Genomic DNA, 23,651 nt, shown 5'->3' with positions numbered 1-23,651 from the left:
CCCACAAAGTATTTTTCTATAGCCTCCATGTAGTCAAAATCCTGAAACTTCATTATTGCTGAGCCATCAATCTGCCCAAAAGCTTGGGTTTTCAGGTATCTGAGATCTTCCCCATTCTTCCACTCAGGAGATCTATTCTGCAAAATCAGAGCATTGATTTTGTGATAACAACTCGGGGCTTCCTAGACTGGCAGGCTAATCAGATTCAGATGCATTTCAACTCTGCTTGTTCATAACAGCAAGAAAAGTAATGCTCATAAAAAATTTAAAAGCTTTGGTTGTGATTTCAATTAGAAATGTCCCTTTAAACAAGTAATTCGCTGCATGGTATCCATTACTTTTTTTCAGAGCACAACTGTCAATTTTAAGTTCCAGTAAGCAAGAACTTTTGGTTTTACATAAGCCATACTAATCAAATCATAGCTTTACACTGCATGGTTTTTCTTTTGTCTTCTCACATCTCTGTGTGTTAGAAGGTGAATGGAAGATTAGGTTATGAGCTATGCCAAATACTGCATCCCTACACGCTCTGAACAATGTTTTAATGCTTAGGGTCTTTGATCAATAGTGGTGTTTTACACTGTGTGTCCTTATTTCAAACTAGTTTTTCCCCACTACTCTAAAGAACAGGTCGTTTATGATGACACAGCACTTTGTGTCCAACCACACTACAAAACAGCTTACAAACAGGAAATGAAGAATATTCCCATCAGGAATTGTGTGTGAAATTAAAGAAATACAGACCGGGCAAGGTTCTGAGAATAACATTTCCTAGCTTTCCAAAATATGTCTGGTCTACAAGTGAAGCATTCTCATAGCCCACTTTCCCACAATGTACAAGAGACTTGCTTCAATGAACATTATCTATTCATATTACAGAACTACATTTATCAGAATCCTGAAATCCACCCATCTCAGACCATGCTGATCTATCAAGTCGCATCCAGACTGCACTTGAAGATGCTCATATATTGCTATGGCACTTAAAAGCCTTGTCAGGGACTAGAAACTTGTCTCAACGTTGTTGGCAGGCAAGTTTCACTACCAAAGCCTGATCACTATGGCAGCCGGACGGAACAGTTTAATCACCAAGGTCGACCCGACAGGAATGTGTGCCCCTTATCTCAGGGTACACATCCTCCACGCATATGCCTGGGCTCAAGGCCGACAGGCAACATATAGAGGGGGGAGGCTCAAACCTTCTAGAACTTTCAAGCACCCTCTAGTGACAGTACTGGGCATGCGCCCCACCACTGAGTGGGAGGCAGGGGTATGCAGAACAGTTATTGACTACGCAAGAGAGCAACCTTATAAAAGGGGAAACCAGCGGAGACAACAGATGCGTGTTCTGGAACATCTCCCCCTCCACCGGCTTCAAAGATGCATCAGACCCAGACTCCACACCCCCCCACCCCCCGACTGGACGAACTGCCACAGATCCGTGGTGATAGCTATTGCTACAGTCCCCCTCTCTCCCTCCCTCTCTCCCACTCGTTCCCTTTTTCACCTTTCTTCTCTCTCTCTTTGCTTTTCTCTCCTGTATCTGTTTCTGGCCAAATAAAGTGACTTGGCACTTGACTCTGTTTTGAGTCTTAATTCTGTTTCCGAGAATGTAAAAGGAACCTAGTCACGATAACACATTGGAGTTAATCAGAAGTTAAGCCCAGCCACCCCCAACCTCCCAGAATTATCTGAGGTCGGTTGGAAAGCAAGGGGGTTTAACATCTGCCAAACTCTTCAACCCAACAATGGATTGTGACAGAGCTCATACCCAGTGTCAAAAAAAACCCAAACAGGCATAAGTACTAGATCCAGACAATGCAGAATTTGCATGTTTATTACATGCGGTTACTCACGTATACAACTGAGAGGGGTCCGCTGTATCGGTTAGTCTTAATGCCAAGGAGATACTTTAATTGAGAAGTAAAGACATGAACTGCAGCAGCAGTAGTAAATCCTCGCACCAGAGGCTCTGTTAGGTAGATGGCTACAAATCCAAATCGAAGGAGACCTAAACACAACTAACAAAGAAGAGAAATTATAACCATGTGATTCCCACTGTAGCCTGAACATAAGCACCATATAGAAGACAGGCCACAGGACACCCCTTCTTACCTCAATGCCCAAGCCAGATCAGGCAAACCTGAACTTGGCCTTTCTAAAGCCACAGTTCAGTAAGCAGCCATCAATGCACCAACTCTTTGATGCTGCTGGCAGGTGCAATGTGGGTTAGGGGTAAACATATGTGTTTGTATGTATTTATGGACAGATTAGAGAACATCAGGTTGAGATTGTCTGATGGGATTGGAAAAAAAAAAATGAAAGGAGGGAGGTCCCATATTTCCCAGTCAAGCCAAGATGCCAGACAAAGACCTGCCTCCAATGTATCCCCCCCCACTCCTGTTACGTGGCTGCCCCAAAGCAGCCTGTATTCTACGTGATGCAGTGCTGAAGCACAAGTCTATTGATGGGGTATCCACCATGACCCAGCGCCCCTCGCAACTGCAAGTCTAACAGCAGCATCTGAAGTTGCCCTTACAGCAAACTGCAAGTACGTACCTGGATAATTCCTGAAAGAAAAGCGAGGGTCACAGCTACCTGTACCCTCTTGGTATCCCTAGCGTGGTAATATTCAAGGGAGTCTGTAATATTAGTAGAATTATAGCCTACAGAAATAATTTCTTCAGGCACTTGTCTCACAGCAACACCGCCAACCATCATACTAATGACAGCAAAGGTGCCTGAAATAAGAGGGAAACAAAAATAATTGGTTTAAATCCTCACAGGTTGTTTTATTAGGAGTGGCTCTTATTAAGAGATATGTGGACTTAAACTATAATAGTTTTCTAAATATTGTATTTTTTAGTCCCAAAATCTGCTCCAGTACTCAGCACCATTAAAGCCAGTTCGATGGTGAACATACACCTCTACAGTAAGTAAACACCATAATTTTCTTCTATCTCAGTTTCTATTATGCAACTTAAAGATTCATCCTGGCCACAAGGATAGTTGACTGCAGTGATGAAATTACAGTTCAGGACTTCACAGCACACATTTCTAGACCTAATCCGATAAAAGATGCCCTTCCTAAGTAGGATGGATAAATTAACAATAAAAATTACTGTTAATGTTTGACACAATTGTGTTTCTCCTATTCACTTAAATCTGAATTTATGGAAAACAACTACACTTTCTATTTCTCCAGTTTTATTTTTTACAACTTTATTAACCACACACACACAGACTTTCAGTTATCCATACAGATATACCTATTGATATGTGCTTGGAGGTTCCAAAAAATGTATATAGAAAGACAGGATAAAATGAAGAATATAGGCCAAACACTGGGGGAACGGCTGCCAGCAAAGCATAGGCTAAACCTAGAAAGCAGACACAAATATTTATGTTAGGTAAACAACAAAGAAGCCATCTGAACCAAGTTGATTTAAGCCTACTAAAATTGAACTCACCTAATATGAAATCTAGTGACATATCACAGGTTTTAAAAAAAATACAAGAAGTCTTGCAGGAAATACTCTTCAACATGTATAATACTCTAGGGCAGTGCCTAGAAACCTGACAGTTTGAGTCAGAAAACCAGAGGTCTTTAGTTACAGGCACTGTAGGTGTGCACGCACATGTTTGCATGTACATCTGTGCACTCCTCTTTTGCCTTTGTGGCTGGAAGTAATTCTTAATAGCCAAGACTTTTTGTTGCTTTTGTTTTCATCTGTCAGAGAATGTAATTAGAAACATCCAAAATGCCATAACCAGTGGGACACACTTGATTTTTCTCCTTCTTGCCTCATCAGACACAATCTTCATGGTAGTCTATGACTGATTAAACACTTCCCTCCTCCCTCACCCCAGAATGAGTGGGATGGCATAACAGTTTACATTTCTGCAAAACATGCTCCAAAATGTAAAATAAGCAGAGAATCATTGCTTACAATCTGTAAGGTCATAGAGTTTATGCAGTCTGATATTCTTCCCATAAACGAAGTCCTTTTTGTTATTAAGCCTTGTCAGTTCCACGCAGTGGAATTGCAATCCACACCATTCCTGTTTGTAGGGGGGGGCTGGCAAACATGGCAATGGAGCTGTGGGGAACAGCTCTAAGGGATGCCAGGCAGGGACACCTCCTGTGGTCCTCCCCCTCTGTGTGACTGAGCGTGTGCTTATCATGGGACCAGGCTCACAAGCAGATCGTGTGCGCCATGTGATGTGGTGCACAACTGTCCCCAGCGGTTCCAGCAAAATCAACAGTTCTACATGTCTTGCATTAATGAGAATTAAACACCAGCACTGAACAAATGGGCCTCGAGAAGAAAACACTGTATCCTGGCTTGTCTTGGTTCTCCAATTCACCTTCACAAGTGCAGACTCACGGCACCTGAGGAAGCTGTGTGTCATTATTGCACTTGGGCAAACTGGTCCAAGTTAGGACTGAAAAGCTTAACGGTCCAGTGCAAATTACAAAAGGAAGCAATGGTTAACCCACCATGGAGAGCTAGTGATACTTGAAAACACCTCTCCCTATTAATTTATTTTTAAATTGAGAGAAAAGCATCAGGCTACAACAAAAGAACAAAAACAGGACGGGAACTTCTGTGTTACCCAAGCACTCTTGCGCAGTGTAATAGCTCACACGGCCTTGCCTTAGACATTGCTTAGGGCATGAGCGAGTCCTAACCAAGAATTCATATTCCTGTCAGACCTGGACTGATGATATGGTTTAGTGTACTGCAGCAATGAGCTTTTCATTAAGTACTTCTGAAACTCATCCCACATATATTCTCTGCCTCAGGGGCTACCTCTCAGGCCAAGAGTATCAGCAGAACATCCTGTGCTATTACAGCCTGGCCTTAAATACAGTGATGAACGTAACAGTACAAGTGGCCAGAACTAAAATTCAATGGTTTCAAAAATGGAAGGGTGGGTCTGTGTGAAGTTTCTGTCCTGAATACCCTTTTATTCCTTTTGATTTGCACTGGCAGCATTTTTAAAGGTTGTCAGTGCCAAGGAAATAAGGAGATATTGACATGACAGGAGTTCACGGCTTCAACACCCTGGTCACTGTAGTTCTTTCTGGAATGATTCCCAGGCTTCTTTGAACTCATGCTTGCTATAACTACATCTATTCCAGAAAAACACAAGTTCAACTTCTGTCTTTTTAGAAAGGAGCAGTTAAGAGCTTGTCTGCAGTCACTGAAGGAAAGAATAATATTTAGTTTAAAACAAAGTCACAAAATCAAGTATAAAGTTCACTGCTGACCACTTAAAATTTAGCGTCCTTATCTGGTCATGTTTGTGTCTAGTATATGACAAATTTGCCTGACAGTTAACCACATTACTTACCAGTTTAAGATAAGCTGATGTATATATTTGTGTAAGAAAATATATCCTTAATTATAAAAAATTGCACAAAACTGGGAAACTACAGAAATAAAGTCAACTGCACAGACTAAGATAGGATATTCCATTGCTTTAGTATGTTACAGCCTATTAAAATCCAGGCTTCTTGAATTCACAGATTAAATCAGACTAAAGTGGAACGAGTGAGGTGGAAATATGAAATAAGCCCAAATGCAAGTAGACTTACAGGTACTTAATTACATTAACCTTAGCATGAGGACTTCTATGGACTAGGCTCTGCACAAATTCAAGAACTCCCTCTACTCCAAGACCTCCTGGGGAAATCTACTGGAACTGTGGCGGCTGTCGTGAAGCTGCCATTTTCAGAGCAGTGATGGCACTCCACGATACTGCTGTAAAAATGCTGTCACTTTCTAACCCCACAGCAGTTATGAAATCACTGATTGTAAGGTGTCAGGCTGAACAAAATATTCCACTGGTTATGTCACCAAGAGCTGACCAGAACAGTGAACACTGGCTTTCTCTTCATCTTCCACAGAACCTGCTCCTGCTTCAGGGCCAGGCTCCACCTGGGGTGAAACTTCCAAGTAATTTAATAGAAACTCCAGATTTTCATTCTTGCTATAGAAGATACTTTTGATTTATTTCCACCAAGCCACTGTCCACTACTATGGTTCCAGCTTAAACTGGTGAATTCTAGCCTTAAGAGAAAAACAGGGATCGGTCTCTGATTTCATGCACATTCTTGTCTGGTTGAATTTAGTGTCATTTCTTTGCAACAGTTGCTATCCTGAAACATTACAGAATCATAGAATTGTTTAGGTTGGAAAAGACCTTTAAGATCAAGTCCAACCATTAACCTAGCGCTGTCAAGTCAACCACTAAACCATGTCCCTAAGCACCATATCTACACGTGTTTTAAAGACCTCAAGGGATGGTGACTCCACCACCTCTCTGGGCAGCCTGTTCCAGTGCTTGACAACCCTTTCGGTGAAGAAATCTTTCCTAATATCCAATCTAAACCTCCCCTGGTGCAACCTGAGGCCATTTCCTCTCATCCTATCGCTAGTGACCTGGGAGAAGAGACCAACCCCCACCTCACTACAACCTCTTCTCAGGTGGTTGTAGGGAGCAATAAGGTCTCCCCTCAGCCTCCTCTTCTCCACACTAAACCAACCTACTTCCCTCAACCGCTCCTCGTAAGACCTGCTCTCCAGACCCTTCACCAGCTTCATTGCCCTTCTCTGGACACACGCCAGCCCCTCAATGTCCTTCTTGTAGTGAGGGGCCCAAAGCTGAACACAGTGTTTGAGGTGCGGCCTCACCAGTGCCGAGTACAGGGGCACAATCACTGCCCTGCTCCTGCCGGCCACACTATTCCTGATACAAGCCAGGATGCTGTTGGCCTTCTTGGCCACCTGGGCACACTGCTGGCTCATGTTCAGCTGGCTGTCAACGAACACCCCCAGGTCCTTCTCCACCGGGCAGCTCTCCAGCCACTCCTCCCCAAGCCTGTAGCATTGCATGGGGTTGTTGTGACCCAAGTGCAGGACCCAGCACTTGGCCTCGTTGAATCTCATACAGCTGGCCTCAGCCCATTGATCCAGCCTGTGCAGGTCCCTCTGTAGGGCCTTCCTGCCCTCGAGCAGATCAACACTCCCGCCCAATTTGGTGTCATCTGCAAACTTACTAAGGGTGCACTATATCCCCTCATCCAGATCATTGATAAAGACATTAAACAAGACTGGCCCCAAAACTGAGCCCTGGAGAACACCACTTGTGACTGGCCACCAACTGCATTTAACTCCACTCACCACAACTCTCTGGGCTTGGCCACCCAGCCAGTGTTTTACCCAGTGCAGAGTATGCCCATCCAAGCCATGAGCAGCCAGTTTCTCCAGAAGAATGCTGCGGGAAATAGTGTCAAAGGGTTTACTAAAGTCTAGGTAGACAACATCCACAGCCTTCCCCTCATTCACTATGTGGGTCACCTTGTCATAGAAGGAGATCAGGTTGGTCAAGCAGGACCTGCCTTTTATAAACCCATGCTGACTGGGTCTGGTCACCTGGTTGTCCTGTATGTGCTGTGTGATGGCACATACAGAGCTACCCACTGCCTCTCCTTCCTTGCCTATTCCTTCTGAAGAATTTATAGCCATCCACTGCAGCACTTCAGTTGTGCGAGACATGTCACCATGTTTCTGTGATGGCAACTATATCACAATTTTCCTGCTGCACCACGGATTTCAGCTCTTCCTGTTTGTTGCCCATGCTGTGTGTGTTGGTGTAGACGCCCTTCAGTTCGGCTATTGATCCTGCCACCTTTTTGAGAGGAGAAACCCTAATTCCTATGTGACCATTCTCGGGTGCTTCATGGTTTCTAACACATCCATAAGCCTTGTGTCTTTGTGGCTGCATGGATCTCCATTGCCTACCTCCACTGAGACGGCAGACCAAAGGACCTCACTATCACACTGTCCCTTAAACACTGGTGTGCTGCCCCCAGGCTTATCTCTAGTGAGCCTGGTTTTATCTCTTTTCCCTTTCTAATTTAAAGAGCTTTAAACTAGATTTGCCCTTCTAACTCCTGTGCAAAGACACTCTTCCCCCTTTGAGACAGGTATACCCCACCTGTTGCCAGCAGGCCTTGTGTTGCATAGACCGGACCATGATCAAAAAACCCAAAATTCTGCTCGTGACACCAGGCTCAGAGTCAGGTATTGATCTGCTGGCTCTTCCTGTTTCTTCCCTCATCATTTTCTGCAAATGGAAGGATTGAGGAGAACACTACTTGTGCTCTTGATCCCCTAACCAACCATCCAAAGGCCCTGAAGTCTCTCTTGATTGCCCTTGGACTTCTTGTTGCAACTTCATCGCTGCCTACCTGAAAAATCAATACTGCATAGTAATCTGAGGGCCGTGCCAGGGTAGGAAGCTTGTCTCGTGTCTGTTGAACACTGCTACCTCTGTAGGAAATTTGCTACAACTTTCAGGATGACGAGATCAAAAAATAATTGGGTGCATTCAGCAAAGGTTTAGACATGCACTTCAACTGGGAAAAGTTGTTCTGTCATTGAGAGCTGTTGGCATTGATCAGAGAGGTAAGCTTCTTTCAGAGTCTGCTGCATATCACTGACTTGCAGTTTTAAAGGAATCATCTTAAGGGCCTGCAGAATGCTGTACTGACCTCCACACACACACCTGAAATACACATCCTATTCTCATGAGCACCTGTTCAAGAAGCCAGGCACTACCATAAAAGCACACACAGAAAAAGCAAAGAGGAGGATAAATAAATCCAGAGAGACACTCACCTTGAGGAAGCTGCATAACCCCAGTGCTTATACCTGAGATGATGTCTCCTAATAAGTATTCCTTCACTGGGTAACGGGGAAGCCATTTTAAAATTGGTAATAAACTGTAAAGATGAGACTTGGCTTTCTTAGATGAACAACTGAAAATACAAAGCAGAAAGAAAAAGTTAGACACTAGCAGGGGAATACAGGTTTAAAAAATTGCCCTTCATCCCTACACAGGGAAACAGCTCCATTAAAGGCAGGCTCAGACCCTGGTGACAGTAATTTCTGGACAAAGCTTAAGCACAAATAACTACAACTCCAGTTAATTTAGCCCTTTATCACATGCTAGTTACTGTTCACAAGCCTTACAGAACTGGAGAAGAGAATCAGTGTCTTGTGAGGCTGGAGGTCAGTGGGAGGTGAAACTGTTCAAGTCCATGGGTGATTGCGCAGTCACACAACAATTTGCCGAGATCATTCCTAGTAACAATGCCCTGAGGATAACTTGCTTTCTGATAGTGGTTTTCACTCTAAGTACTTTGCAATGTTTTCTCCTACTTTTATTTACTATTTGCATGCTTTACACTTTTTTGATGATAACATTTTATATTGTTATGCTTTTTTTTTTAAACTATTACCTTACTAATGCTTTTTACTATCACTGGTACTGATAGGCTAACTTTAATGCTATTTGAGAACATAACCCTTATCTACCCTGAAAGGAAAGATACTGAAGCCAGCAACACTGATCCTTGTGTCTCTTAACAGAGTTATTAACCTTTTGAAACCCTGACTCATGACAAATGAGTAGAGCCACGAAATAAATATCTCTATGCAGTATTGCCACGCATCATGCTTTGGTTGTACTGTGGTAAGAAAGCTTAACCTTGGGCAAAAATGTAACACTGGGATTATATAAATGCTTTTCTATGTGCAGGAACCACAAAAAAACTACAGAGATTTGTTAACATTTCTGAATTCTCATGGGAATAAATTGCATAGTGAAGAAGCTTATCGCTACAAGTGAGAGAGGAACTAGAGTCATCCACATTTCTCCATGCTTAAGCAGATTGACTCACAAGTAGTCATAACTCAGGAGGGTTTTGATCCACATATCTTTTACTCAGGGCAGATAAAGTTTGAGGTGGAATTAGGTGCCATGACCATTAGAACGGTCATTCCATTAACCAAAGCAAGTCTCCAACTGTCAAATCATGTGAACAGGAATATTTCACAGACAATCAGTAAGGTAGAAATCATATGTTGTCTTGCAGAACAAGGTTCTAGCAAGAAATTGAATCAAATCTGCAAGTGAAGCATGGATAAGTGTAAAGCTAATGAGAACTTAACTAGACTAAGTTTCTCTTCACTATCCTCTGGTACCACAGAGCAAGAGTTACACAGTTAAAGACATTTCCTATCTAATCAGATGCTACTTAGATTCCAAGGCAGTTACTTAAAAGCTACAGAACGCCTCTGTCAAGTCCTTATTAGACTAATCATTTAGATTCCTACACAGCTGTCGTACATCTCCATTCTTCTTCTGTGAAAGGATCATGTGAAGACAAATTTGGCCATAAATATTTCCATGTAAGAAGGACAGATATTTTTCTGGGTCTTATGAATTCATGTCACATGATTTGGCTAACACTTCGCATTCCTATGCTGTATATTTTTCCTTTGCACTTTGATGAAGGCAATTCTACTAATTTATCCAACATTTTGTAATACAGTTATGTATCAACATATAAAAACGCACATACAACTTCATCACAATCTTGCTGAATAATCAAGCAGAACTAGTGCTTTTATCTCTTAGGTTTCTTGGAAGCGATTATCAGCTATGTGCATGAATCAATTAAGAATTAGAATATTTCTAAGCAATAAAATGAGACAAAAAACCCTACCGACAAGAATGTGAAATCTTCTGCCTTAAAGTTTGAGGTGTTCTCTCTCGCCTGTGCAGCTGTCCTTGCAAGAGCTCTTGGTTATATATTGGTCTCTCCACACAATACCTCTGGATTTGCTCAAGACATGCTTCATGTTCTTGAGCGTGTTCCATAGTTGATCTCACAGAGCAGGAGCCAAGGAAGAACAGTTCCACAGTCTCCACTGAAAAACCTGTTGCAGACAAAATAGGTTTGGTTATTTTTTAACCTTGGACCTGGCATTTCCTTTCAAAGAATGTATTTTGACAAGCTAGAGACAAGAACTGTGAATGCAGTTTAAAAGCACCAATTAGTCTGTCTGTAACAGCAGTAAGTAAATAAACCACACTCACAATCTTCACCGTATGGAAGCCACTAATCTATGCTTCTCTTAGGTAAAGACAGCTTTTGCATTAATTACTTTGTAAATAATTGCAGAAACAAATTGGAAGGTTATAGTAATGCTTATCTCGGTTTTCCCTCCTCAGTTTCTAAAGGAAATGTCAGTGTAGAAGGGAGATTACTTTATTGCTGAGTTACTTCCTTCTTACTCACAACCCGTCACATCCATCTCCAAAAGGCAGAACTCCGATTTAAACAGAGAAAGACACTTCTTTCACCCAAATAGCCAGTTCCTTCCTGCATCCATCCACCTGCTTTCTCATCCATTTCAGAGGCTTCTTTTTCCACACAGCATCGCAAGGGTGCACAATTCACTACTTTCAAAAAGCTCTTCTTTCAAAGGATATGCCACTTCCTGCTATTCTCAGTCCTGTGCCCACTAAAACAAGAGTCAGGAGATACAGACAATTTTAAAACTAGCCAGAAGGTTTCTAAACATCATTTCCTCTGAGTCATTGCCATAAACATCTTAACATGTTTAGGAGATACTCTCTTAATTCCTTTGCCCTGTGTTGGCTACTTCTAGAAATATGGGGCAAGAAACATAACTCCAAATTATGAGCAAAATGACAGGATTGCTGTATCGTTAAGCAGAGATGCTGGCTAGCGCTACATTTGATGACAGAACATGAGTGCAATGGGAAACAGAGCCATAATTGTGAACAAGGCCTTTGGGCTCAAGTCCAGCAAGTCACTTAAGCATGTGTTTGCCTTCAACCAAGGGAGCTAACCCAGAGGTGTTTAGTTTTCAGCTGTACAGTACTTTTCTAGGAAAGGGTTACGATGCAGAAATTAAACAAACTGCTACCTAAACACTCAGACAAAGCTAACCATGATTGGTCCGATGTTCTGATCCAGCAAATACAGTCTGCCCAGAAGCAAAGTATTGCCACATAAGTCTTCAGTCTGATGAAGGTGCTGAAATTTTCCACTCGGGGCTCGCAGTCCTTTATCTCCTACGACAGACACAGCCTAGCACCTTTTCAGTTCTCATTATTTTGTAAGCAACATTTTTTTTCTACATAGCCAGTCATAAAAGGATATTTTTACCAAAATTATAGTTTTTTTAATTACATCACATTCAAGACTTACTTCAGCTTTATCGCATGTAATAAGATATCTAAAACTTGTAAGAACAGTATCAAGGGTGCTATCAGAGCTCGTTACCTCTGTACTCCTGAAACACATCTGAAGCTTCTTTTACATCTTTCCATAGTTTCGATTCACCGAGAAACCTGAATGGCATTTTATGAACTGTTTTCTCATGTTATTGTTTAGCAAATTGTAACTCTCAGCATTACAATCTTTTTCCCCTACCTGCAGATTTTGATCCAGTCAACATTAGAATAGGATTGTTCTATCAGCATTTCCAATCTGAACAGCCCTCTGGCTTTTTTCAGACCTCCATATTATCACAGGTATCTTATTTCATATTTATAACAATGCCATCCACTCCAAGATGTATGTTTGGCCACTAACGTCTGTAGCACATTTTTTTCCACATCAACATTGACCTCCCCACAAATACTACTTCCTACTTCACAGCTTGCCCTGTCACAGACAGTGAGCTACCCATGAATCCTAGCGTATTAACTTCTGCTCAGTGAAACTGAAACTTTAACTACCCTAGCGTCTGCTGGAAGGGCAGCACAGCAGGGCACAAGCAATTCAGGAGCCTTCTGAGGTGCAGTGAGGATAGCTTCCTGTCACAGGCGATGGTGGACCTGACAGGGAGACATGCTCTTCTGGAGCTGATACTTATCAACAAGGAAGATCTGGTCAGGAATATGAAGCTTGGGTGGCTGCAGTGACCATGAGAGGGTGGAGTTCAGGATCCTGAGAGAAACAAAACACGTAGCAGGCTTACAATCCCAGACGTCAGGAAAGCCGACTTTAGCCTGTTCAGGGACCTGTTCAGAAGAATCCCATGGGATATGGTCCTGAAGAGAAGAAGGGTCCAGGAGAGCTGGCTGATTTTCAAGAACTACCTCCAGACTCAAGAATGGTCCACCTAAGTAACAGGAATTCAATGAAGAGTGGTAAGAGGCCTGTGAAGATTAACAAGGAGCTCCCAAGAAAATTCATACATGAAAAAGAAGCATTTAAGAGGTGGCAGCAAGGACAGATGATGCAGGAAGAGAGGGGTTCAATCTTCCAGAAAGCGGCTGTCTAGAAAAAGACCTGTGGGTCTGTGGACCAAAAATTTGAACATAAGCCAGCAACATGCCCTTCTGGCAAAGGTGGTGAGCGGCATCCTAGGCTGCGTTACACAGAGCAAAGCCAGCAGGCTGGGGGAGGTGATTCTTCCCCTCTCCTCAGCACTGGTGAGGCACTTGTGCTGGGTCCAGTTCAGTGCTAGAAAGACATGGGAATCCTGGAAAGCATTCTGGAGAGGATCTAGCAAAGGGCCACAAAGATGGTTAAGAAATTGGAGCACCTGACATATGAGGAGTGGCTGAGAAAGCTGTGATTGTTCAGCCTGGAGAGGAGAGGGTGGGGAAATTTTATCAACAGATATAAACACCTGATGCAGCAGGGAGTAAATAGGCAATGGGCACAAACTGAAATACAAGAAATTCTGATTAAATATAAGGAAAAAGTTACTGCAAGCACGATCAAACACTGGAACAGGTTGCCCACAGAGGCTGTGGAGTTTCCATCCTTGGAGATATTCATAAGCTGACTAGGCACAGTTTTGGGCAACCTGATCTAGGTGACCCTGCTTGAGCAGGGGGGTGGTACTCTGGTTGAGGCTTGAAGGGACCTCTGGAGATCATTCTGTGATTCCATAATGGTCCCTTATGTCATTATACACATAGAATGTATGTTTTCTGGCAATTAATTGGTGTGTTCTGGCAACTTCAGACTCATTTACAAATTAAGAAGTATTTCTAGTCAGTCTTAAACAGAAAACCCACTAAAACAAATCAGAACAAACAAAAATTACAGCTGCATGCAAAAGGCATCAGTTCAGAGGCTTGGTTTTGGCCAAACTGTTCCAATAAAATGAGAACAGAATATAAAAACGTTGCTACCTAAGGTTTTAAAAACATGCACCCCTTCTTCCTGTTCCAAAAAACACTGCAACACAAAACAGCCCCTTGCTAACCCCAAACAACTCAGGCCCTGATTGGGATACATACTTTCCACATTGAGGTTTGTTAAGCTTCAGGTAGATTGGTTAATATTTGGAAGAGCCACACAGGTTTGTAATGTAAATCTAGACATGGAGAGGTCTTAAGATCTCCAGTTCCTTTCTCATCTCTGTACACATGCTAGATTCTTTCAGGTACTATGCAGAGAACAACAGAAGTTCAGTCTTGCCTCTGTTTGTCATGGTGAAATAAATGACACAGATGTATTTGACTAACTGAACAGGACTCAACTCTAAATCAGTTATTCAGATGATGGCAAGTGTTAGTCTGAAATATTGCCAGATGTCACAACCCAGGTTTCGCCATCACTAAGTCTGAAGGGCTTTAAACTGTAGATAGAGCATTTCTGATTCTGTTCGAACAAGGAAGTTATACTGCACTGAATCACAAGAACCACCTAACACAAGAGTAAACCTAAGGGAGGATACAATAGGATCTTGGGTTTAGCTATGATTCACAGTGGATACCAGAACACAGGGAACAAATCTACCCCCAAAGCTGGATGCATAAATTTCTGTATTCCATGTCATGTTACCAACTTCATCTTAACAGCCCTACATAACCATGTTCTCTGATGATCATTTTGAACACTAAGCTGTAGATAAAACAATAAAGATGAAAGTCCTTAATATAATCCATCTGTTTTTCAAAAACACACGCAGGGCAAGGATTGAGATGCTTGTGTTTACAACAGATGATACGCGTTGTCCACAGAGTAGCAAAATACCAGCATTTCGTGACTGGTTGAAGTGTCTCTCCAAGTGTTTTGCTGAACAGCAGTATGACAAACTGCCAGAGATATCCAAGGCTTGGAAATTCAGCCTTGCCCTTCACTCAGAGCATGCTCAAGGAGCAGCAAAAGCAGGTATACTGTCATTTTCATAGGGACAAAGCTTACTGCTATGATTGTTGAGAATTCCCAGACCTTTATCCAAAGGAAGAGAAAAGCAATCTCTGGGCATCTGAGTCTTAATTAATAGTGGAATACTGCTCTCGGACAACCTTTGAACTTCATGGCAAGAATATAATTAAAAATCTATAAGAAACACTGCCATTAATCTTATCAGCCAGATAAGAGTTGAGCTGAAGTACTTAAAAGCTGTATGCAAAAAACTTAAGAGTTGGCAATTCTTTATCGGACTGATAAAGGCCTGTCTTATGCCTTTACTGCTATTATCAAATCAAAGGTGCTAAATAAAAAAAAAAAAGTGATGCAAACATCACTTTATAACACTATCACTAATAATTAAGTACTTTTTCTTTGCAATCTTAGACGATAAAGGAGGGCTGTCAAGCCACCTACACTGATTCTTGTAGAGGTCAATCATTTTTGATCCAATCCACATGAACTAGGATGCAGCCATAAAATTTATAAGGATCGTGATTTGGCTGCTGTTCCTTAGATTCAAAATATGACTATGGGGGGGGGGGAAAGCTGGAGACATGAAGAATATCATCCTGTGTGACTAATAATAGGCTTATAGTTACAAAATTAGGCACTTCTGCTCCTAGGTTTATGTATCTAACCGAATGTATCTGAACTACCTAATGTAACAGTGAGGGGTCAGGGACAGATCCATTGACTTGCCTGTTTTAAAAGAGCAGAAAACCCTTCTTCTGGCAGATAAGCACAGAGTTGCTTTAAATAGTGGAAAAGAACAGGTGGACAGTACTAGCACAGCATTATAGTAGAGACACACATCTGTGCTGGGGAATTCCAAGTCTGATCATGAACTGCAAAGTCTACAAAGTATTTTACATCTTTAAGCTTACAAATACTGGTGACTACCATCAGTCAAAGGGCTAGTAGAAATACTGCCACTCTATGCAAAATATGTTCTCCCAAATGTACACTGAAAAGCAGACTTATTGCAAGGTCTGTTCCTATTGTCTGCAGAGGCTACACACAAAATCTGAGGCAATTTTAGGAACCACATGTCCTCTCATTTCTTTCCTCTCTGGCCTCATTCCCCAGTGCCCTATGCCCTTCCACTTATCAACTTGAGTGATATGTATAAAAGTAGACCAAGCCGGAACAGAAGGTTTTTTAAAACAAGGACTAAGGTGTAAAATGACTGGGTGGGGTCACAAGGTATGAGCTTTAGTTTTCTTGGACTGTGCTTATCATCCTCATTCCTCCTTCACTACTCCCACTAAATCCACCTGTAGCCTTCACGTGAAGCTTTGCAGATTTAGAAATAACTTGTTAAGCAAACAATTTTCCTTGTGTGGGTCCTAAGCTAGGAAATGCATTTCAGGAGTGAACTTCTGGGGAAAAAAAAATAAAAATAAAAAAATCAGGACCTTGAATTCCTATATAGCTTTTAGACAGGTAAAATTTCTACTCTGCTCCACATAGACAGGTGAGATGGCTACATAAACTGTGTTGGATTGTGTGATAAAAGCCCCTCGCACATTCACAGAGTTACTCAGAGGGACAATGGCAGGACGGAGAGCCTGGATAATACCTTGCTGGGCTACTCCCAGGTCCGTCACAGGAGTCGTCAGCCTGTCAAAGGCTCATCTCCGGCAGTTCAGAGCAGCACAGGAGGGTCAGCTACGGGACCACGGGAGTCCCTGCCAGCCCTGGGTGTGAGAGCATCTACGTATCTCTAAGAGCCATATCTCTAAGAGGGGGCAGCTGCTGGGACCTGGGAAGTCCTGGCCAGCCATGTGTGCACGCATGTGATGGTCTCTACCAGTAACTGGAATGGGGCTACAGCCTTGAAGGCTTATACGCCCCGCTGCCAGCAACTGGCGAGACTGGGATGCAGAAGCTAGCTACTGGGCAGATTAAGTGCCTGAGCCTAGTTGCTGGAGGGATCCACCTTGTACATACATATGTGTGTGTATCTCTATATATGTATGTATATTCTCACTATTGGACTTCCGTCCTGCCTAGCCAGAGAGCAGGAAGATGAGACTGCTGGTGTTGCCTAATTTGTGTGACTTGCCATGTATATATGTAAATATGTTGTGTATATATGTTCTCTGTGTGTCCCCCTGATAGCACACATCTTCAGCCTTGATACTGGTAGGACCTGGGGATATGGAGCAGCAGCAGCAGCCTTGCCTTCCTCAGGCTGATGTATTCAGTATGATGTATTTTCCTCTAATAAACTGTTCTTATCCACTGAAAAGAGCATAATAGCAACATGTGAGGCACAGAGATCCTCGACTCAGAAAATGTTAACAAATTAGACCTGCATTAAAGAAAATATTATGTAATTAATAAGGAATATGAAATACCCCTTGCTAAAAATACTTTAGCATCTAAAGATTTACTCCATGGACTATGAATTCATTAATCTCTTAATGGTATCTCTTATCAACCAGTAATCTTATGTTTGTTTTCAACAAGGCAATCTTTCAGGAACCCATTATGATGATTGAGCTGTCCAATCAATTCCACACAAAACAAATACCTGGAGCACTTTGAACAGCAGAACATTGGTCTCCTTCCCTCTCAGATACAGATAAGAGATGGCTTCTGTTTCCAGTGTAAACACACTAATGACCACGAAAACCATGGAAATATGATCATTCTTATTCCTGCTTTCTGTGGCTTTAGTGACCCTGGGTCTGAATCTGCCATCCTCACCCCTTCTGAAATCCAAAACCAGTAGCTAGTGATAGTGGAATCAGATAAGTTAATCAGAATGGTACCATGGCTGCTGACCCCTTTGTCATGCTTAAGCCAACTGATAAGGACGTACATCCCCTCAGAGACAGATAATCATTAGCTAGCTTCATTTTTCCAGAGGCAATCCACTGCCAAAAACTTTTCTGGAGCAGTCTTCATCGTAAAGCTCCAGTTGATGACCAGAGGAGAGAACATAAGATCATGCACATTCACCAAGCTAACTCCGAATAATTTCTAGGAGTTCATGTGATCTCAGTGCACCAACGACCTCCAGCAGCTGGTTCATCTTTTCTGGCAAAGTGGAACAAGCGGACATCAAACAAGTGCCTCTGCAAAAGGGGGAAGCACTTCCCTCAGCAGAGAGGCCACCAAAAGAGTATATGCTTCATCAACCCTGTTCACACACATCACTAGCCTCTCAAGTGCTGCATCAAGCTAAAAATAAACAAAACAAAAAAAAGCAGAAGGTTACTTATAACTAGAGTCACTTCAGTCATCACGTTTCCAGTGCAAACCTCTCAAGCCACACGGGAAGCTGAAGGATAGTAAAACACAGTGTGATCACAGGGAGAAATGACTGGGGTAGGGGGAAGGAAGAAGAGGGGGTTTAGGATGGGATTATAAATTTATATTCCAGTTTCCCTCCTGAAAACAAGGTATGAAGTAATTACCTTACTTAACCAATATGAGGTTTTGAAATGCCTCTAAGGATCCTTTGCAAGGCTCTCTTCCTACCAGCTTCAGAAAGGATTTGCCCCTCTGCAGGACAGGCTACAGCCATTGATGTGCCTGAAGAAATTCCTGAAGAACTGTTGCTTCTGTCAGCATAGGGCAGACACTCTCTAGGAAGGTAGTAACAGTAACTATTTATCGAAGCTGCAAGTCTCCTCCTGCTAGTTTTGAGAGAGAAGTTCAACTTCCCTTTCCATGTTAGGATCTACATTTGGAAAAAACATTTAGTTCTTGGCAGCTACTTTATAACACACGTCTTCTGTGTGTTTGGCATTAAACCAAATCCTACATGAGCAGTGAGTAGGATAGGACTTGTGACAGATCCTGTCTCCATTTATGCAACTGCTGCTTGGTTAAGATTATACCATCCAAGCAATAGTGTTTTCCTGTATCCTGTGTACTTAAGGGTGTTGCTTCATGTTCTGAAGGTGATTGCCAGCCAGTGGGAATGACCTTCCTCAACATCTTGATGATGAGGTTACACATAAAGGCCTTGAGTGAGCAGCAAACCCAGGCCAATACTGCTTTTCCTTGAAACATTTAAAATTCATAGGAAGCAAAATGAACATGTAGAGGAGTTTCTCTGATAAGTATTTCACAGCAACCCCCTGCTTTATTCACAGATTCACTTCATGGCTTTGTATCTCTTCTGTGGCAGAACTCACATCTTAACGTGAGACAGCCCTGTGTCTGTTCTTAACTACACAGGTAAAAAGATTAACCTTCATACAGCTAAAGAAATGAATCCACAATCCCAAACAGAGCAATCAAGATGGAGAATATACTGAAATTGCTTTGGACTGACACTAGTTACCGGTTGGTGCTGAACATGTTCATACATTGAAGGTTCTGTGCTACAGAGTAGGAATGATAAAACAACCTACCAGGCTCATGTCCTTTCAGTTATACTTTACTTTTACTAGCCTACTGAAGCAGAGGACTTTCAGATTTGTTGGTCTGTTCTTCATAAATCAGTGACATTTATTAGGTAGAACTGAAGTATATTCTGTGAAAAGCTCTAAGAGAGTAGTGGTGTTCATCATCCAAGCATGCAGTAAAGCTAAGAATCCATCTACCAAAACATCATCTATACCAGATTTGTAAAGATGTCAGTCACAGAGTTTAGTTCAAACAGGTCTGTAGGAGCAAAGAGTTCTCCAACTGACTCTTCAAGTGTGTTTGGCAGAACAACCCAGTATGAATGGAGTCCTGCAACAGCTGATGATAAAACAGGGTGCCATAATGAAGGAGAGGCACAAGGGTGTCTGGGCTGAGGATCATCAAATTAAATGGAGAAAGGTTCATTGAGTAATATTCTGGGGACTACTTCTTGCAAGAACCTTCCTTCCTCAGAAACATGTATGCAAAAGAAACAAATGTCACCAGAAAGTAGGGAAAAGAAAATCAGACTCACTACATCTGTAGTAAGTTAAAGACTCAGGTCACCTGTTCAGCTATAGGGACACAAATACAGCATCATCTACAGCATTGCAATGCCACAGTGAAAAAAGATCTTAAGCATCAATTCTAAACATGAAACTGGCAAAGAAATAAAACCAGAAACACATAATACAGAATTGAAAGCAAGAAAACTAGTGCAAAATTCCAAACTGAACAATTAAATGGACCAGAGACAGAAGATAAAGAAACAGTAAACCAGAAAGAAAGAGAAAGGGCTTAGAAAACAATGTTGTGGCAAAGCTGTGTAGCTCTGGCACTATCCCAGTAAAGCAGGAGATGCAGGGTTAAATCCCAACACACTGAAATGGTAAGTGAACTCACATCTAGCTTTCTCTGGGAAAGGACTTTAACCATGTTACACCATAAAGTTATGACAGCAGCAGCAAAACTTCAGTATTCAGAGAAGATATTACAGATGCCTGTATCTATGAAAGATCTGTGGTTTTGCTCCTGACTCTACTCTTCAGACATGCCCAAGCTTAGCAGGCTCTGTGTGAACAGTAACAGGCAGTTCCCTGTGGGCACCTCTGAGTAGCAATCCAAGTTCTCTCCTAGATGGTATACGGAGTTTTGCATTCTGCTCCATGAAAACCTGGTGCCCAAAATTGAAGTTTCGTAATGCCTAATCAGCTCAATCCTTAATTTGATCTGGCCCTACTAGACTGAACTCCAACAAGGATGTTTCAAATGACAGACACTGCAATCTTTGATTTGGACTGGAAAATTCTGTCCATGTTTTAGTTATGAGAGTTCTCAAAAGTCCCAGCCCTGCCTCAGGACCTGATTACCATAAAATAAATGGAAGTGAACAATTTGACCTTAGCTCTAGGTATCAGAATCTCAGGTTTTCAATTAATAGATTAAAATATATTTAATTAGCTAAAAAAACAAACCAAAACCACAACCCCAAAGAACCCAGAACAACACAGGAACGCAAACAGAATTACACATACAAAATGGCAGGCAACAGTCAAAAGCAGAGCAGCAAAAATTGATCCACTGCCTATGCCAAACTGGTAAGAATTCTTCCGTGAAGACTGGAGGGACTCCACCCAGCCAGTGAAAATACAGATTCATTGTCAAAGAACACCCAAAATGCAATCACACTTGTTTGTCACATAGAAGATCTTCCCAGCTTGCTACTGCAAAAACCAGAAGAAACAGTTAATTTGAGAATAGTAACCCCAGCTCCTGCATAGGCCAGTTATTAATATATGTACTCTTATGATCATTAATAAAATCTAAATCTTAACAATGCAACTGACTTAAAAAACCCTTTCAACTGCCTGTGCAAACTTACGGCCATATCTTCATACCTATGCAAATACCTGACATTGCCTGTCTGTAGCTTTCTCATTACGTGGGCACATGGAAAATAACTACAAGACCTGGACTTTGCTGCTGCTTATACTTCTGAAGAGCAAAACGTTAACTACCTATAAAATAATAGCACTGGCAAGTCTTGTAGCCATATTAATATTATCCAGAAGGACAATCAAGAAATACCATCCAGCAGGACAACATTATGCTGGCTAACAGATCTAGCGAAGGAAATACACCGGGATGAGGAAGGCATTTAATTAAACTTAACTGGGAAATCAATAGGCTAATTTGAACTTGAGAATTTTAGCTTCATCATGGTCTTCTTGGGCTAAAAGTTATAGATCTACCAAATAATCAAGACAGAAGGACACATGCTTTAGAAAACCAGTTCTTACAGAAAATTTATACAAGCAATGAAACAGAAGAAAAAATAGCAGTCAGCAGTTCATCTTCATCAGATGCAGAAGGAAGTAAGTGCTGGATCTTGGGGAAGTGCCTGACAGATGCCAAAAGACACTTGTGTAAAGCTAGTCAGAAAAAAAAGTGACCAGTATGAAGAAACGAGGAACCCACAAAAACTACTGAACCTCAAGTTGCGAATTAAAGCAACCCGTTTCAATGTTGGAGAAGATGGCATAATTAGTAGACAAGAATGAATGACTTTCTGGCTTTCTCCCATGTGCTAATGGTAGCACATGTTAGCTGAGGTAACACCAGCTCTTAGGAATTTAGCACACTGTTTTAATTATCAGCTTGACTTCTAATGTACATGCACAGATACAGTGTCATTGTAATTTCATTATTCTCTGAGATCTGCTGTCCTTCCATTATTCAGCCTAGATGTCTGATGCTACCATGTAGGACAACGATTTGAGAAACTGGATACCTTTAAGAAGTTGCTAGGATAGTTACCATAATGTAAATGCTTCAGTCCGTGTGCATTCAAACTGGGAACTAGGGGACAATGATACATTAAGCCTTGCCAGCTGCCTATTAAATCAGACACAGTCTGGGCCTAATTATTTCTGGCTGCAGCCCAATCCTGTCAAGTTTACAACCTTACTTGTAGCTGCTACTACCACACCGACCTCTAGCTTGGTAACAACTGGCGTAACCAAAGTTAAAGCTGAGCAAACCAGAAGGGCTAGGACAGCCTGCATAGGGGAGGGCTGACACAGAGAAAACGGAACAAAAAAACCCCACCAAAACACAGAGTGGAGGCTTGTCTTCTCCAGGCAGAAACTTCCTCAAGACACAAGAAAAGCAGCAGGGTCCAGAGTGACAAATTCCCTTGTAGCTCCCCAACAAGGTTGACTTTAGCAGATGATCAGCCAAACCAAGAAAGGCAGAGGAGCTCAAAGGACTCTGTGCTTCTCTAGGCAACCCATGGGCTGCACAAAAGTGTTGGTCACATTTACAGAGGCTAAAACTACTATTTATTTGGACTGTTGCTGAAGACAGTGACAGTCTGCCTATACTATAATAATAGGCAAAGCAGATAAGCACACGCTCAATTCTTCTTAAGTTGCTAGCAAAAGAACAAGGGTGTTGCAGCCATGTGCTGGATTGCATGCTTTTAGTGTCATGTTAAATAATAACTAAATTTCCATGTGGTTTTGGAATATTTAAGGTCTAAAAACACTGCCTCCTTGGGGACAGACTACTATACCTATGAAGAGCCATGTGCTAAAGATATAATTTGAACTACCGTAATGGTCTAGAAACCACAAAAATAGTGCCCCAAGTCTTAAGATCTGATGGCTAAACCCAACAGAGCACTTCAGGAAGCACTCAGCTCAGAAAACTGGACTCAGTTTGTGGCAGAGGCTAAAGCCTTTGCCTTGCCTTAGGTCCTTTGTCCCAGGATCACGCTCAGCCATCCTCACTTCACAATTTCAAGTACGTCAGGCTTTAGGCAAACTGTTACCCTACACGCAGTTTGTACAGTACCATCAAAAAAACACATCAACTCTGGACAGATTACTTAGGCAGAGGAAATACAGTTTGCTCATCAGAACCCAAGCCTGGAAGTAGCAGCAGGTTTTTTCTTGTTGGACTTAGAGCTTTCCTTCACTGATATGCGATTCTGGTTATAACTCAATATTGTCCCAGCTCCACCCACAAACATACCTTTAAGCACAGGGAAGCTTTTCACATGAGACTGCTGAGTTTAAGGCCCTCATGTCTATACGAGGGAGTATATGCTATCAGAAACGAATATGCTTTATCAGCTACCAGCTGCAGCTTTGCCTGGGTGAAACTGTTCTCTTCCTACATATACCCTTTCCCCATTCCATTTCAGAGGTATTTCACAGTACATTGCAAGACAAGT

General features: G+C 42.0%; 1 protein-coding gene across 10 annotated transcripts in view; it reads right to left on the bottom strand.

Moving 5' to 3' along the window:
* Positions 1–23,651, bottom strand: part of SLC26A5 (solute carrier family 26 member 5) — a 39,472-nt gene that overhangs the window by 14,260 nt on the left and 1,561 nt on the right. For 3 of the 10 annotated variants that reach the window (XM_075081431.1, XM_075081430.1, XM_075081429.1), the window contains 5 exons: positions 10,583–10,796; positions 8,691–8,830; positions 3,270–3,380; positions 2,560–2,741; positions 1,857–2,021 (listed from right to left, as the gene is read on the bottom strand). In XM_075081431.1, coding sequence (XP_074937532.1) covers positions 1,857–2,021; positions 2,560–2,741; positions 3,270–3,380; positions 8,691–8,830; positions 10,583–10,737 — 753 coding nt within the window. In that variant the 5' untranslated portion in view covers positions 10,738–10,796. Of the gene's footprint in view, positions 1–1,856; positions 2,022–2,559; positions 2,742–3,269; positions 3,381–8,690; positions 8,831–10,582; positions 10,797–11,158; positions 11,385–11,836; positions 11,962–12,630; positions 13,017–23,651 lie in introns of those variants that run through there. The other 7 variants (XM_075081421.1, XM_075081423.1, XM_075081428.1 and 4 more) reach the window with 7 other exon arrangements.

The sequence above is a fragment of the Phalacrocorax aristotelis genome, chromosome 1 (genome assembly GCF_949628215.1).
Source record: "Phalacrocorax aristotelis chromosome 1, bGulAri2.1, whole genome shotgun sequence".
In the NCBI taxonomy this organism is placed as follows: Eukaryota; Metazoa; Chordata; class Aves; order Suliformes; family Phalacrocoracidae; genus Phalacrocorax; species Phalacrocorax aristotelis.
This window is presented reverse-complemented; position numbering and strand designations above follow the sequence as displayed.